This window comes from Thalassophryne amazonica, chromosome 2 (assembly GCF_902500255.1).
Source record: "Thalassophryne amazonica chromosome 2, fThaAma1.1, whole genome shotgun sequence".
NCBI classification, from domain to species: Eukaryota; Metazoa; Chordata; class Actinopteri; order Batrachoidiformes; family Batrachoididae; genus Thalassophryne; species Thalassophryne amazonica.
The window spans coordinates 6,410,648-6,426,613 of record NC_047104.1 but is presented as its reverse complement, the minus strand read 5'-3'; the positions used below and the strand labels follow the sequence as shown (position 1 = coordinate 6,426,613).

Genomic DNA, 15,966 nt, shown 5'->3' with positions numbered 1-15,966 from the left:
ATCATCCGAATGTCATCCAGGCAGTGCTGCAACATACGATTATTTGGATCATCGATGAATCTGATGGGGTTTCGACACGATTAATCGGATTAGGGGGGAATTTTTTAAAAATGTGCCAGGGAAACAATTTTTCTCTCCTTCCATCACTTTATTTAACAACAGAACATTAATTCAAAACTTAAAATACTTGAAAATCAACAAATCAAATATCCCTTGTCTGTTGAAATATAAAATAATAAAGAATAAAACAGTTTATAATAAAGAACAAAAAAAAAATTATTTCAAATGGCATTGCTTTATCAAAGTGCCGAGTTGCCATAAAACAACATTGAAGCATATAAATGTTATAAAATATATGGTGAAAAAAGAGGTATTTTTGTTGCTGCAAATAAGCAATTAGCATAACCAGTTAACCATAAAACCTAAATCAAAAACTGTAGCCTGACTCATTATATGTCCAACATTCTCTGTATAACTTGTAAACTATGTGGACAATGACACACGTGACTCATGTCTCTTTCTCTAAAATTGTATTGTAGCATTATTAGTTATTATTACTATTATTATTGCTGCTATTATTATTAATATATAAATACAAATAAATTAAAAAATATTATAATTTGTAATACATTTGACTCTTTTACAACAACAAACACTGAGCCATTAATTATTATACAGAAAACAAATGCACAAACATGCTGAAATTCCAGCAGCTTAATGCTAACTTTAACATTGAAAACGCCATAGACATGCTAACGCATTAGCATTGGTGTTAGCATAAAATACATCTATCAACTGTTTCAGAAGACCATAACAGATCAGTTTAACATAAAAAGGTTAGTATTCCTCACAGACTTATGCTCTTTAGGGTTTTAGTGGGGAAAAATTAAGATAAAGTGAAATAAAACAAATTGAAGCAGCAACTCGAAGCACTCCTTCATTGGTTCAAGATTCAAAGGAAAGCTCGGTTGATTATGTGGAAGAAACTAAACATTTGCAATAAAACAAAGTTATTTAGCGACTAATCGATGACTAAATTAGTTGACAACTATTTTAATAATCAATTTTAATAGATTAACTCGATTAGTTGTTTCAGCTCTGCATCCAGGTACATCACATTCCAACATTAAAGCTCAATTTGCAGCAAAAGCCATTTTTCTGAATGTAATTGGAGCTACTGACTGTACGCATATTGCTGTAAAGGTGTCATCACATGATGAATTTGTTTTTGTTAATAGGAAACATTTTTATTTCATCAGTGTTCAAATCATATGTCCAGACTAGAGGCTGATACGCTGTGCGGTGGATGGCTGCTTGGTGGATAAATAGTTTATTCGTGTAATTGCTCCAAATGAAAACCAGTGCGGGCACGTTCAGGCATGTGATATGTTTTTTGTGGTTATTATTATTATTGTGTGTTATTCATGATGGTGAAACTGCAGAACTTCCGGCTGTCTCGCTGTGTCGTGTATTTGTCAGTAAACACGTGCAAAGTTGTGATGTCACACACTATCAGCCACCGCACACCTAATATTTTTTTTTTTTTTTTTTTTACTTCAGTGTGTGCGCACTGCTCTGGCCTTGGTCTTTACACACATGCGAGCTGTGTGAGATTATGGTGACTGAGCCACAGCTTTCGTTCTTTTTGCACGCTGCCTCTAAAAATGCTTTAATTTATCACAGAACAACACAGAGACAATGGCGGACGTCATCAAACACACTACACTCCAAACTTACGGGACCGGCAAATAACACAACCAAACTATTTAAATAAATGTGGATATTTAAATAGGGGTGTGGAAAGGGAGGAGCTTGGTGCATGTGCACTCAGTTCCACGTTGATTGGGATGTACAAACGGAACATGCTTTGAACCGTGCGTACGCACACTTTGATACATCTGAATATTTTTGTGCGTACGTCAGTTTCTGGGTTTTGGCGTACGCCATGTTTTAGTAGGAAATCCAGGCATGTCTTTCTACGTGAGGCCCCTGTTGTTTCCTGTCTTCCTGTGTGGTTGTGACACATGGACGTGAAGAAGAGGACTAGACTTCATTAGTGCTTGTTCCCTTTGAAGGAACCACTGGAATGACTTTTGTCAAATACGTAAATTCCTCTGGAGAGTAACATGAGGTGTATCACGTGTAGTGAGGAAACATCAGATGTGACGTTTTGGCTATGTGGGTGTGGGACTAAACTTGATTCTTATGGAAAGTGGTGGTGGTGGGGGTCCTTCCTGGTCAGTATGCTGGAAGTTCGTCCTCTGTGGAAAAGACAAACACTTTTCAACAGGTTTTCTTCGCTGTCGTCTGCAGGTTGTTTTGTGCTCACAGGCCTGCTTCATGGATTTGGACCTCACTGACTTCTTTTTTTGTTCTCCTTCAGATGGCTAAACTTGCAAAGATGAAGATCCCACCATGTCAAATGTTCCGCACAGAGATCGACAAATATTCCAGCTTTGATGAAACGGTAACTGTCTTTTAGTCACACGGTGGGGACTCTGATTGGTTGAGAGTGTGTGCTTGCTGTTGTGCATCATCACTTGTCCACGGGGACATCGCCAAGGGGTGGGGAGGAAATAATAGCACGGCGGCTTAGTGGTTAGCACTGTTGCGTCACAGCAAGAAGGTCATGGGATCAATTCCCACCTGTGGCCTTTCTGTGTGGAGTTTGCATGTTCTTCACGTGTTTGTGTGGGTTTCCACCGCGTGCTCCGGCTTCCTCCCACATTTAAAGACATGCAGGTCAGGTGAACTGGAAACTTAATAATTGTCCAGGTCTCCCTTGTAAAGGAAATCTCGATCTCAGTGGGTCTAACCTGACTGTTCTGATATTTTGAATTACAGCCATTTCAGGTGATAATATAAAACTACGTTTGTTGTGAGTTTTGACTTGGAGAAGTAACGCTCTTTGGTTTTATAACTTGGTCTTGGTTCCAGGGTTTCCCCACTCATGATGCCGAAGGGAAGGAGATCAGCAAAGGTCAAGTCAAGAAGCTCCGCAAACTCTATGAGGCCCAGGAAAAGTTACACAACGAGTATCTTCAGACGGCCCAGAATGGCAGCTGAGCCCGTTTCCAAACCATCCACTCGGCACAATACCTCCAGAATAAACCAGACCGACAACGCCGGCTGTGTCGTAGGAAAACACGCTGTTGAACGTCACAAAAACAGTTTATATTTCATACAGATGATGGCTACGCAAGTAGAATTCCAATGTTGGGGAAAACTAAACCCAAAATCTTTCATTATGTCTCCACAGCAGCAGGAACGGATCATCTCCAGCTCTGTTCTCCAAACGCAAAATCACGGTGCTCACTGAGCATCTTGTGTTCGATTCCTGTTTCACCAGTTTCACTGTGCTGCTTAATAAAAGTGGAAATCACTCAATCAATAAATACATTTAAAAAAATTAGTTTTTAAAGGTGATTGTCTCGCCGTGTCTCTGTTTGGTTAATTGAAGGTCTTGTTGTCACTGAATCTCTGAGATGCTGCCATTCAGATGAAGTGATTTATTCCATATGTCAGGATAAAATAAGCTTAAAAAAATCATTTTGCAGTCATATAATTTTAAATAAAACCTGTGTTGGAACAAGTGTTTTCTTGTTACGTAGTTCTGCATTTTATTTTCTATGTTTCACCAGGTGAGAATGTCATTAAAGCAAAAATGGTCATAACTCAGTGATTAAAAAAAAAAAACTACTTTCAGTGGAAAAAGTCTCAAGTTTCAAATGTTTTTCTCCATGTTGTTTGATGACCCAACTTGCTGAATCCTGTGAACAGTGTGCACGATCATCTTTCATAATTTTTAACCTGTTGACGATTATTACGTAAATACTAATATTGGCTGATTTGTTGGGAAAAACGCATCTTTTAAAACTGTGTTCATGTGCATCATTACAGTAGGAACATAAAAATACACAAACTCTGGTTGTACAATTTGATACGTATCACATTAGTGCATTATTAAAGATTTTTTAAACTAAATATTCCTGAAATGCAGTTGTTGAGCTTAATGGACTCACAACATCACCATGCCTCACTACAGGCCCCACCATACAATTATCGCGATATGCAATGTATCGTTAATGATTCTTGTCCCGTACCCGGGTCAGGTGATTCTGTGCTCTCTGGTTTTACTGCAGCTACACTAAAATGTGAATCATTTTAGTTCCAGTCATATTTACATGCTTAAATACATTTTTTTTGTATTTTACTGATTCAGTAAAACTTGGCAGCTTGTTTTTCGTCATGTACATATAAATGTGGTTAGCACTGTGCTGTCATTTTAGGTAAACCACAACTGGAGTCATTCCAAGTGTTTTTTTTTTGTGTTTGTTTTTGTTTACTTATTTGTATGAAGGCAAATACAGAACTACAAAGTAAGTGGGCGACTATAGAAAATTAACAGCTCTTGGTGAAATTATAATGTACCTGCATTAATGGTAAATGTCCACTAGGTGGAGATATTGCTCCATTTCAAAAACGTTGAGTCCAGTCTGCTGTGGGACACAACAAGAAGTCTAGCTAAAGGAAGGGTGAGTAGCGTGGAGGAAATAACACTTTTTCACTCAATATTCCGTCTTTTTTGTGATGAAAAAATGTATTTATTTTTAAAATGAAGAAAAATGTGCCAGATCACATTTTAGACAGTTGCATATTAGGGCTCATGGGTACTAACATGTTAAAAATTTGACACAAATTTCAGACAAAAAGTATTCATTTAAATTTAGGGTAAAAAGGAAAATAGCTGGTGCAGCAGATGTTTTGATTTCATGTTCTCTGTTTCTTCAGCTTTGTGAAACTTTGATAAAGTGGATCACCCCTCTGAGTCTGGTCTGCTTGAGGTTTCTTCCTCAATATCATCAGAGGGAGTTTTTCCTTACCACTGTCACATGCTTGCTTAGGGGTTGGTAAGGGTAGACCTTTATGTGAAGTGCTTTCATTTGGAGCTATAGAAAATAAATTGAAATTGAAAATAGTTACAATCTTAAGACCCCCCTCACTCCGAGCTGCTGACAAAAAGTGTAAAAATAAGGAAATATAAAGGCTGATTGGTCGTTGTTACATGCTGAATTACAACCCCTGGCAAAAATTATGGAATCACCGGCCTCTGAGGATGTTCATTCAGTTGTTTAATTTTGTAGAAAAAAAGCAGATCACAGACATGACACAAAACTAAAGTCATTTCAAATGGCAACTTTCTGGCTTTAAGAAACTATAAGAAATCAAGAAAAAAGATTGTGGCAGTCAGTAACGGTTACTTTAGACCAAGCAGAGGAAAAAAAATATGGAATCACTCAATTCTGAGGAAAAAATTATGGAATCACCCTGTAAATTTTCATCCCCAAAACTAACACCTGCATCATATCAGATCTGCTCGTTAGTCTGCATCTAAAAAGGAGTGAACACACCTAGTGTTTCTTAAAGCCAGAAAGTTGCCATTTGAAATTAATTTAGTTTTGTGTCATGTCTGTGATCTGCTTTTTTTCTACAAAATTAAACAACTGAATGAACATCCTCTGAGGCCGGTGATTCCATAATTTTTGCCAGGGGTTGTATAAGATTTCTTGTGCTTAAAATAAAAATTGTGTGTTAACAATGACAAGATAGTCTATTTAACTTTGCAGGTTACCTTTGAAGGCAGGAAAAAGGATACAGATTTTTAAAGCATTTTGGGAAGGGGCATGCCTTCAGCATGCAGCCCAAACTGCTCTCCTGAAGCTAGATCCGCCCCTGCCAAGTCACATCAAAACATACTGGAGCCCACAACCATGATGGAAATACGTTTGATGCTTTATTGTGTTATCCTCTGTCATTTTATTTATTGTGTTATGTTTTGTTTCTGGGGTACATGAATTTTATTGCCAAAAAAAAAATCCAATCGTGAAACTTTTTGCATCCCAGTAACTTTTAAGGTTCTGTACGCACCATGTTGAAAATTAGGGAAGGGTCATTCAACACTGACATCAACTAGTTTGCCAAATGTCATGGAGGTCCATGATCCACATGATCCAGGACCAGCATCAGACTGCAGAATCCTGAACCCCGATCCACTGATGCATGTTGGAGATCCAGATACCTTAATTTTACTTTTTACTTTTGCTTTACTTTTTATTTACTTGTGTGTTTGAAAATTAATTTGGCAATGTTAAACTTATAGGCACTGTTAAAAAAATTAACCAAAAAAAAAAAAATAGGTCAAAATATTTTGCTTTTGACCTTTACTGAAAATGTGATTTAACGTTTGATCCTCTCCCTTTAACCAATCAGACGCGTGCTTCCTTCCAAGGTTTATCCAATCAACTTTGATGGAGCACTATTTGAATCCTCTGACAAACGAGGCTTCATTTATTTTAAGCAAATAGTCTTTTTGGATTGCTTTCTCCTCCTCTCTACCGGGGGTAATTATGTCAGCTGTGGATGTTCGCCCTTTGGTGAGTAAACGTCAAGAAACACATGTCCCTCGTTAAGCGCTTAGCATTAGCAAGAGTTGGAAGCTTCGAAACCTGACACTAGTTTCGAAATGTAAAGCTTCTTGAATAATCTCGCTTGTTGAACGACTTCAAAGCTTAATTAAAAAGCCACAATGTTACAGGGTCCAAGCGCTATTTTGGCCGTAAGCGTTTTGTCCTGTCACGAAACTAGTGCTTTGTGAAGCAGTTGAGCTTTTGTGTGGAGTCTCCGAACCTTGTTTCGAGCCGGGGGGAGCGTGACCCAGTGAAATGGTGTCGAATCTTAGGAAAGCGTCAAACCGTCCGAGGAAAGAACTGAAACGCTTAACTATAAATTATGACCCTATTGAAAGTCGTGTTTCTAGAAAGACATTTCAGGTCGACATGCAGTAGCGCGCTAAGTTTGTAGGAGGCGCTGCTCACCCAATGCTGCTGTTTGAATTAATCAAAAATAGTGCTGTCCTCCAGACTTTTTTTTTCTGATTCAATTTATTTTAATTTTCTATAGTGCCAACCCTTACCAAAAAGTAGTACATGCAAGTATGTTTCAAGTATACTTCTAGTTTACTTTTTATATACTTATCAGTACTATTTTTTGGTAAGGGAAGTCACAACAAAGTTGCCTCCAAGGCACTTTACGCAAGTAAGGTCTAACCTTAGCAACCCAGCATCCTCAACCAAAGTGGATCTTTGAGGATGGGACCAAAAAAAAAAGTTAAACCACATTTTCAACCTGTCCCTCAAATTAGGGTCACGGAGCCTAACGCAGCAGTCACAGGCCGTGAGGCGGTGTACATGCTAGACAGGACATCAGTCTGTCACAGAACAGTTTCTTGACAGATGAATTGTCCAACATTCTCTGCCTGCAAACTAAACAATCTGGGTTTGAGTCCTTGGACTGTAGTAGTTTTTTTTTTTTTTTTTTTTCTTGAGGATTTGGAATGTTTGACTTTGTCCCAGATCAAGACCAAGATCCAGGCTTTCATTGATGTCATAGACATTTGGACTTGTACAGATTCATTTGTCTCAGCAGTGACATTCATATCTGAGGCTCAGAGATGCCTGGGAGGAGCTTCTGGAGACACGAGGGTAGTGGACACAGGTCTCTGGTAATGCAGATATATTTGCAGGAGACAGTCTCTTTTATATCCTGGTCCTTAAGGTGAGGCTTGGACTCTAACCAGCTGACCTGAGGCTGTTACTGGAAGTCTTTGGTACTGGGTTACGGATGCAGTGAGGGAGCCTCGGCTCTGACGTTTCAGCCACGTGGCATGTTTATCTGGCTGTGACCCAGCACACAGTGGAGACTTTAATTCTTTTATAAAACTATTTTCCTGTCATCAGTCAAGTGTTTCTTGGGTCTTCTCCCCACAGCACTTCTGGTCTTTAACTAAAATAGTCTGCTACTCTTCAGAATGTCTGCTGTTAAATCTTTTGATTTTATTTTTCTTCCCCAGCTACACTCTCAAAAATCAGTAAAGATGGAAGTTAAAGCAGCTGGAGGTCCAAGAAGAGTCGCATTTGGGGAGCTCACAAACTGTCATCCTCCAGCAGGCAACACAAAGGTAAAAAAAAAAAAAACTGCACTGAACAAAGTAATGAGGTCTGTTTGGCAAATACTTAAAGGCTCAGGGAAACTTTTATTATTATTAATCTGAAAAATGTCTCTCTCAAACAAACCTATTAAGACTTTCATTTGATCAACCAGTTGCTTTGTTACAAGCAAATGTACTGACTGTGATGTGGCATTGGTGTAATATGCACACCTGAAGCTTGGTGATGCCACTCTTAACCAGTACTCTCAAAATTCTTGTTGCTGTAGGATTTTTACATCATCTGCATTACACACTGTAACTGAGACAGTTAAAAATGTTAAATATAAAACTGAATGACTGGAAATTAAGAACCAGGTCAAAATTTGAGTGCAATGGAACTGGGGGGGGCAGTTTAGTGTTAGTGTTGCGTGAAGTCATGACATCAGACGTGACATCTTGATGCAAAACTGTACAAAATCTCATCAGTTCCTGTCCTCTAATGGTTGTTGTGCAGTATTTTCTAATACATGAATATTATCAGAATGTAGCTGGAAAGGAAAGTCCTGGTGGTTGAACTTTAACCCTTGAGGGGAAGTAAAATTTAAGTGTCAGTTTTAATGCTCTAAATGTACTTTTCTTCAGAGAGCACCAACCAAAGCATGTGGTGTCCAAAAAGTCAAACCCACTCTGGTCCAGATCCAAGCCCCTGCAGACCCTCTCCCCCTGGTCTCTGAGGACTCGGCTGACGTGTCCATGAAGGAGGAGGCGGAGCTTTGCCAGGCCTTCTCCAACACTCTGCTCACAGTGGAGGACGTGGACGAGCAGGACGCCGACATGCCACAACTCTGCTCTGAATACGTTAAAGATATCTACACTTATCTGCACGCTCTCGAGGTAACGGCTTCTCGGACACGTGCTGACAGTACCCGTCCTTCATCTGACACGTAGGGCTGCAACTGTTAATCACAGCTTAAACTGTTAGTTTGCTCAGGAAAATTGTAACAAATGACACTTGGTGTTTCCCCCAAAAAACAGAAAAATCTAAATGTCTTGTTTTGTCCATTATCAAACGGTTCTGTTTAATTTGGTAATAAAATCAGATGTGTGTGTGGACATGTCTGACAGGCTAATCAGTTACAAACCGAGCTGCTGCTGTTTATGCCCAAACATCTCACTGTCTTAAGGTGCAGCAGTCTGTGAGACCCAGATACTTGCAGGGTTATGAAATCACAGGCTCCATGAGGGCGCTGCTGATCGACTGGCTGGTCCAGGTCCACTCCAGGTTCCAGCTGCTCCAAGAGACTCTTTACCTCACCGTCGCCATCCTGGATCGCTTTCTCCAGGTAACAACAAGAAGTTACTTTAGTTGCTGCACTTTTGATGTAATTTCTCTCATAATAATAATAATACATTTATAATGCACCTTTCATTAATAAAAACCTCAAAGTACTACAGGAAAAAAAATAAAACAAAGGATAAACAAGAGATTAAAAACACAATCTTATGTCAGTGAAATGGAATAAAGCCTAAATGAATAATAGACTTAAGTTGCAACAGGTCAAAATTACTGAGAGCTGTGAAAGGCCTGTCTAAATGGGTACATATTGAGGGTATATTGCTTCAACAGTTTGTGGAGACCTCAGGTGGTCTGGGAGGGAGTTCCATATATGAAGGGCACCTGAACAGAAGGCCCTGTCTCCCATGGTGTGAAGTTTGGTGTGAGGGGGATGGAGAAGATTAGTGATATGTGGGGGCATTGCCATGGATGCACTAAGAGCAATCGTAAAACTGATTCTGTAGGTGATGGGGAGCCAGTGAAGTTTATGGAGAACAGGTGTAATGTGTTCCTGTTTACATACTGAGATCCTCTGATGCTCTTGTCAGTTCTCGTCCCCCTGCAGGTGCAGCCGGTGACCCGCAAAAAGCTGCAGCTTGCTGGTGTGACTGCCATGCTGGTGGCCTCCAAGTATGAGGAGATGTACAGCCCAGAGGTGGGAGATTTTGCCTACATCACAGACAATGCTTTCACAAAGTCTCAGATTCTGGAGATGGAGCAGATGATTTTGAAGACCTTGAAGTTTGACCTGGGCCGTCCTCTTCCTTTGCACTTCCTCAGGAGGGCGTCCAAGGTGGCAAACGTAAGTTGTGTGGGTGTGGAGCACGGTGTTTGGTTGTAATGAGGAGATTAAAGCTGTTGTTCTTCAGTGTGATGTTGAGAAACACACTCTGGCCAAGTATCTGATGGAGCTGACCCTCCTCGACTACGACATGGCTCACTATCACCCTTCTGAGGTCGCCGCTGCATCTCTGTGCCTCGCTCAGCTGCTGCTTGATGGCCAGCCGTGGGTGAGTCTGTGGAGCTCTGCTCATTGTTTTGCCAATGGGTTGCTGCTGACCATTTTAGACCAATGAAAACATCACTAAAGTCATTAAAAATACATTTAATTTGGTAATTTTTCAAAGGGGTCAGACTCATGAATTGAATGTACAGGGGTTCATTTCAGGTCAGCTTGGTGTATAAATCTCATTGTTCCAGGCAATGCAAGAATTACGAATTCTTGCCTTTGGGTTCGCCACTTTGCCGGAGGTGACGTGTCGTTGCTCCATCCCATACCTCAATCACTCGTTAAAGAATATCTGTTTTCATGAGCTGTGAATGAGGCCACTATGTTGGTCCGGTAGTCCAAAGGGGTTTTATGTGTTCATTGCAAATCCAAAATGCTGTTTTCTGATCTGAATGCCTTCAGTAAATCTGCTCAAGAAAACATGGCTGCCTGCCACAAACTCGGGGGTTGTCATGAGTTTGTGACCCACTGCTTTTTTTTTTTTTTTACACATTTTCACATTGTGGCTAGCTAACAAGTCTGAGAACCCTAATTGGAGGATCATACACATTTGACAAGAGAAAGCAAAGCACCATGAATCATCACCAAAAAATGGAAACTAATTCAAGCTGCACTGCAGCAGCTATAATGAACTGGTTTTCATAAGAGGGTCCATATGTGGCCGGTGAGACTCTACAGCTCGTGACTTTCCTTTCATAAAAGATCACTTTCTGTCTTAATGTACAAGTGTCTGAACTCGTGGTTCCATTTGTCTTGTCCTCTTGCAGTCGGAGACACAGCGGCACTACTCCACTTATGACGACGCCCACCTGAAGCCGGTCGTGCAGCACATCGCTAAAAATGTGGTGACTGTAAACGAGGGCAAAACAAAGTTCAAGGTAAATTTGCCGGCAGAAGCCCAGTAACTTGTCATGTGGCTTAAACTAACTGTCACCCCCTGCAGGCAGTCAGGAACAAATACTCGAGCAGCAAGCTGCTGAAAGTCAGCCTCCTCCCTCAGCTGAAGTCCTCGGTCATGAAGCACATGGCGGCCGTGGCCCTGAACAGCCCCTGAGTCGCACTCTGCGTTGCCTTCACTTGCACTTTATTTTAGGACCACCTGTGGTGGCAGCTTCTGATTTTTAGAAACATTTTAGCAGTTTGACCTTCGTGGCCTCAACTTGACTGTTTGTGGTTGCAGATGAGCTGATCAGGTTTTAGTGCCATTCTGAGCAAAATCCTTTTTTTTTTTCTTTTTTGATAAAGTAAATTGAAATGCTTCTTATTTTATAAGTTGTGCATTCAGGCCTTTTTCAGGTGCTTGTGAACATCTGAGCCCTTGGCTGGACTCCTTTTTATTTATTTATTTTTATGAAATAACAGACTAATGTGTGCATATGTCTATAATGTGCTGCAGTAAATGCTTTGCTTTCCATGAAATTAATCTGATGCACTGTTCATATGCAACCTTTGAACAAAAATAAAACTACACAGTTGACACTTGTCAGCTGTAAACATGCTGAAAAGGGTTCTGTGTATAATTACCTTTCACACCGTATACACAATGGTATGTCACCACCTGTGACTTCTGCATCTGAGCAGGAGAAAGAGGATCACCTGGATGCTTAATCGCTGCTTCACTGAGAAGAAGGAAGCCCTCAGCAAAAATCAACTTAGTCAGAAGCTCATGGAGGAGCTGCACACCATGAAGGCAAGCTTTAAAGAAGACACAAATACAAAGGAGGACTTCACAAAGAAGCTGTGATGTTACAAAAAGAGATGCAGGAAGAGAAATGTGGAAAAATCACAAGATGTTAGTCAACCTTAATGAAGCTCTGAATCTCTTTATAAATACAAGTTAGGGGGACAGATACGTGAACACTTTGAAATACGTCGCTCAGTAAGAAACACAAACTGTGATCCTGTTTGCTAAATCTGCCTGAAACAGACAGCTAATCAAAACCTGTGAGCGAAGCCATCAAGAAGTTCATCACTCCTCTGGAGGAACTCGAGTCTGTGGATGTGACTTGAGGAACCTTTGTCAGCAATCTCTTTTCTTGTAAGAAAATGCTGTAATTATACAAATTTTAATGGAAATGTTTCTTTTAAATGTCCTAAAGAAAATGTTTAAAAAGTCAAGGAGTCCCAGACTTCTTGCATTTAGGTTTGGTTTCTGACTGAGATGCTGAGCTGCTCCATTTCATACTCTTCTACAGTCTTTATTTCTCCCCCATTTAGTTTTGCTAATTGGAATAATGGCAATCATGAATCCCAACTAAAATCAATACATTTCAAAATGAAATAAAAAGGGGCAAATATTTAAATTGTCTGTAGCATGGCCCAAGCAGAGGGTCACCCCTTTGTGTCTGGTCTGCTTGAGGTTTCTTCATCAAATCATCAGGGAGTTTTTTTTTCTTACCACTGTCACCTGTGTGTTTGCTCTGGGGGTTGGTAAGGTTGGACCTTACTTGTGTGAAGTGCCTTTGGGCAACTTTGTTGTGATTTGGGGCTATATAAATTAAAATAATTTGAAATTTTTTTTTTGTCATGATCTCCTGAAGATCAACTTTTTATAACAAAACCATTCTGTAATATTTAGATTTGACTGGCTGATTTCATTTAAGCAGTAAAATTACACATAAAAATCACATAAAATATCCTGCCAATGACAAGAAACCTTCAAGAGATTGATCATAAACAGGTGTTAAGAATCTACAACCCCCAATTCCAATGAAGTTGGGACGTTGTGTAAAATGTAAATAAAAACAGAATACAATGATTTTCAAATCCTCTTCAACCTATATTCAATTGAATACACCACAAAGACAAGATATTTAATGTTCAAACTGATAAACTTTGTTTTTGTGCAAATATTAGCTCATTTTGAAATGGATGCCTGCAACACATTTCAAAAAGCTGGGACAGTGGTATGTTTACCGCTGTGTTACATCACCTTTCCTTCTAACAACACTCAATAAGCGTTTATATATATATATACCTCACTAATAATACCAAAACAAATATAAATCAAACGTCTCGCATGAACACATGCAAAAGGCAAATATCGTAAATGAATTAATATAAATATCAAAAATACTAACAATAAATAAAGCTAGAAAAAATACATAAACGTAGCACGTGCCCACTAAACAACAGTAAACTATAAAACAATGTAAGGGTCATTGACAAATTAGGCTTCAAAAAAGGTAATTTTATAAAGTATTTTCAATATAGATGTAAAACATATTTTTGAGTCCAGAAAAATGTGTTTTAACAAATCTCATTTATTGAATAACATTTTTAACTTGTTTTAACTCATTTTGAAACAGTATTTTGAACTGCATGACAAAAAAACGTCAGGTGGCGCATCCAAATATTTATAAAAATCGGTATACATTCCTAATCTTTATTTTAATATTAAATCTTTTGCAACTATTCCTTAGCATGTCTACACAAGGTAACAGGTTATTATTTTATCATTGTGTTTTTTTCCAATAATTTACGATTTTAGCATTCTGTATGTCAGGTTTTGAGCCAAGTTAACATTCAATTTTGCCTTTAAAGACAGAAAAATAAAAACACAAATACGCAAATCCAGATATTTAGTATAATAACTACATTCATCACATTAAAAAACCATTTAGTCACTTTAACATATAATTTCTTTTGTTTAAATTGGTTGCACCACCTGACATTTGTTATAATATGAAATATGCTGAACAAAAAATCATTTATAATAGTAACATATGTTCTAGTCATATGTCTCTATATAAGTGTTCTTAAATAGAGATATTTGATGCACAGTTAATTGCATTCTCACATTGTTGGGAGAGTTAGGTTCAACATTGTTTTTGTTGGAAGAGTTAGGTTCAAGTTCTTCTGAGGGTTCATTTGACTTGGGTGTAAAATTCAATATTTCCTCAATGGCTTTTTCTGTCCCTGTGCTTTTTTGACCTTCCTTCCACTGTTGCCTTTTTTCTGTTCTTGCTTAGAGAATTGGCCGATAGGGGGCTTCACAATTTTCCCTTCTCTCTTCCTCCTCTGATAGCTATAAACACAAGACCTAATAAGCTGACAAATTTCCATTTAAGAATGTGGAAGTTTTAATATATGGAAGCCTACGGAAGCGTATTGCATTCACTGAATAAAAAAAAATTTGACCACTGATCTCGTAATTATGAGATCTTTTCTCGTAATTACGACATCGGGATCTCATAATTACAAGAAAAGATCTCGTAATTACGAGATCAGGTGCCTCCTGATCAGGTGCCTCCTGATCTCGTAATTACAAGATCTTTTCTCGGAATTATGAGAAAAGATCTCATAATAACAAGATCTTTTCTCGTAATTACGAGATCAGTGGTCAAATTTTTTTTTTTTATCCAGTGAATTCAATACGCTTCCGCAGTAATATAATAATAAATGTAAAATGGACTATGTATAGATGCATTACCTCTCTTTTTGCAAGATATGCTTCCCTTGCAGCCGGATCATTATTAATACACGCCCTGTGTTGTGCCGACTTTTCTTTACTTGATAGTGGCATCTAAAATGTACAAATTATAATTTGAAATGTTTTAAAGTATATAATATCTTTAAATTTAAAACTACAAAGTATTTTATGGTTTCATGGATAATCTTAGAGCTTTGAATAGCAGTATATAGTAACATTCCTTACACTTGCATCACCTGACTATTGCAGCTAATCTCAAATAAGCAGGCTTCTGTTTGGATGCTAGCATTAGCTTCTACCAATAGTATGAAGTTCAAACGGACCAAAATTAAGAGTTTCATGATAAAATATAATTTCATGAGTTTTACATTGGTTGTACCACCTGACATGAAAAGTGTACCAGCATACGTATGAGTTGAAAGTAGTTATTTTTATTACTATTTGACAGAGACCTACAAAAATTTTACCTTAGTCCAAACAGTCACTTACGGTCCTCTGACTGATGAAATGTCATCTTTACAGCTGTTGTCTCTTCATTTCAAAATAAAAGTCATACGTTTATGGTTGCGCCACCCTGATATTTAGGAAATGTAAATTGTTGGACAAAAGTTTTAAAGATTTTTACAGCTTTAAAAACAAATGATATTAGAAATAAAAACATAATCAAAAATATTTTAAACACAAAACAATGCCATAGTGTTTCATTTTGACTTTATCATTGTCAAAATAACATTTTTATTAGTTTTCTTAGTCTGCTTGTTCGGACAGTTGCAACACCTGACATCTTGGAGGTTTGAGAGGCCAAAACATAGAAGAATATTACTATTTGAACTTAATGAAAAACTAATTAAAATAAATTGGTTTTATAGATTAAAGTGATAGATGTCATAAATAGATTTATTTATTCATTTTTTAAATAATGGACTTGGACACAAAAATATGCATGTCATGTCACTGACCCGTAAACATCTTAACTGGAGTTGATAGTAACAATACTTCTAAATATAACTATATATAATATAATATCATATATAATATCACTGGATTTTTTTATTTTAAAGAGTGAATTATCTTTAAAAACCACATTATATGAATTATTTAACTTCATTTTTTTTAATCTACGTTATTGTAATTATTCAAATTTGATAATTACATTTATAGATGTATAATTTAATTTCCGTTTTCTCGGGTACATTGAACGC

General features: G+C 38.1%; 2 protein-coding genes across 2 annotated transcripts in view; both read left to right on the top strand.

Moving 5' to 3' along the window:
• Positions 1–3,592, top strand: part of cars1 (cysteinyl-tRNA synthetase 1) — a 44,219-nt gene extending 40,627 nt beyond the window's left edge. The window contains exons 21-22 of the mRNA XM_034183320.1: positions 2,384–2,467; positions 2,938–3,592. Of these exons, the coding sequence (XP_034039211.1) occupies positions 2,384–2,467; positions 2,938–3,066 (213 nt within the window). The 3' untranslated portion in view covers positions 3,067–3,592. The remainder of the gene's footprint in view (positions 1–2,383; positions 2,468–2,937) is intronic.
• A 3,729-nt stretch (positions 3,593–7,321) lies between these two features.
• LOC117521942 (G2/mitotic-specific cyclin-B2-like) lies at positions 7,322–11,660 on the top strand. The gene is made up of 7 exons (XM_034183311.1): positions 7,322–8,017; positions 8,630–8,881; positions 9,172–9,330; positions 9,889–10,125; positions 10,193–10,333; positions 11,100–11,210; positions 11,276–11,660. The coding sequence occupies exons 1-7, from the start codon at positions 7,868–7,870 to the stop codon at positions 11,384–11,386; spliced, it is 1,161 nt and encodes a 386-aa protein (XP_034039202.1). The 5' UTR covers positions 7,322–7,867; the 3' UTR covers positions 11,387–11,660.
• The last annotated feature ends 4,306 nt before the right edge of the window (positions 11,661–15,966 follow it).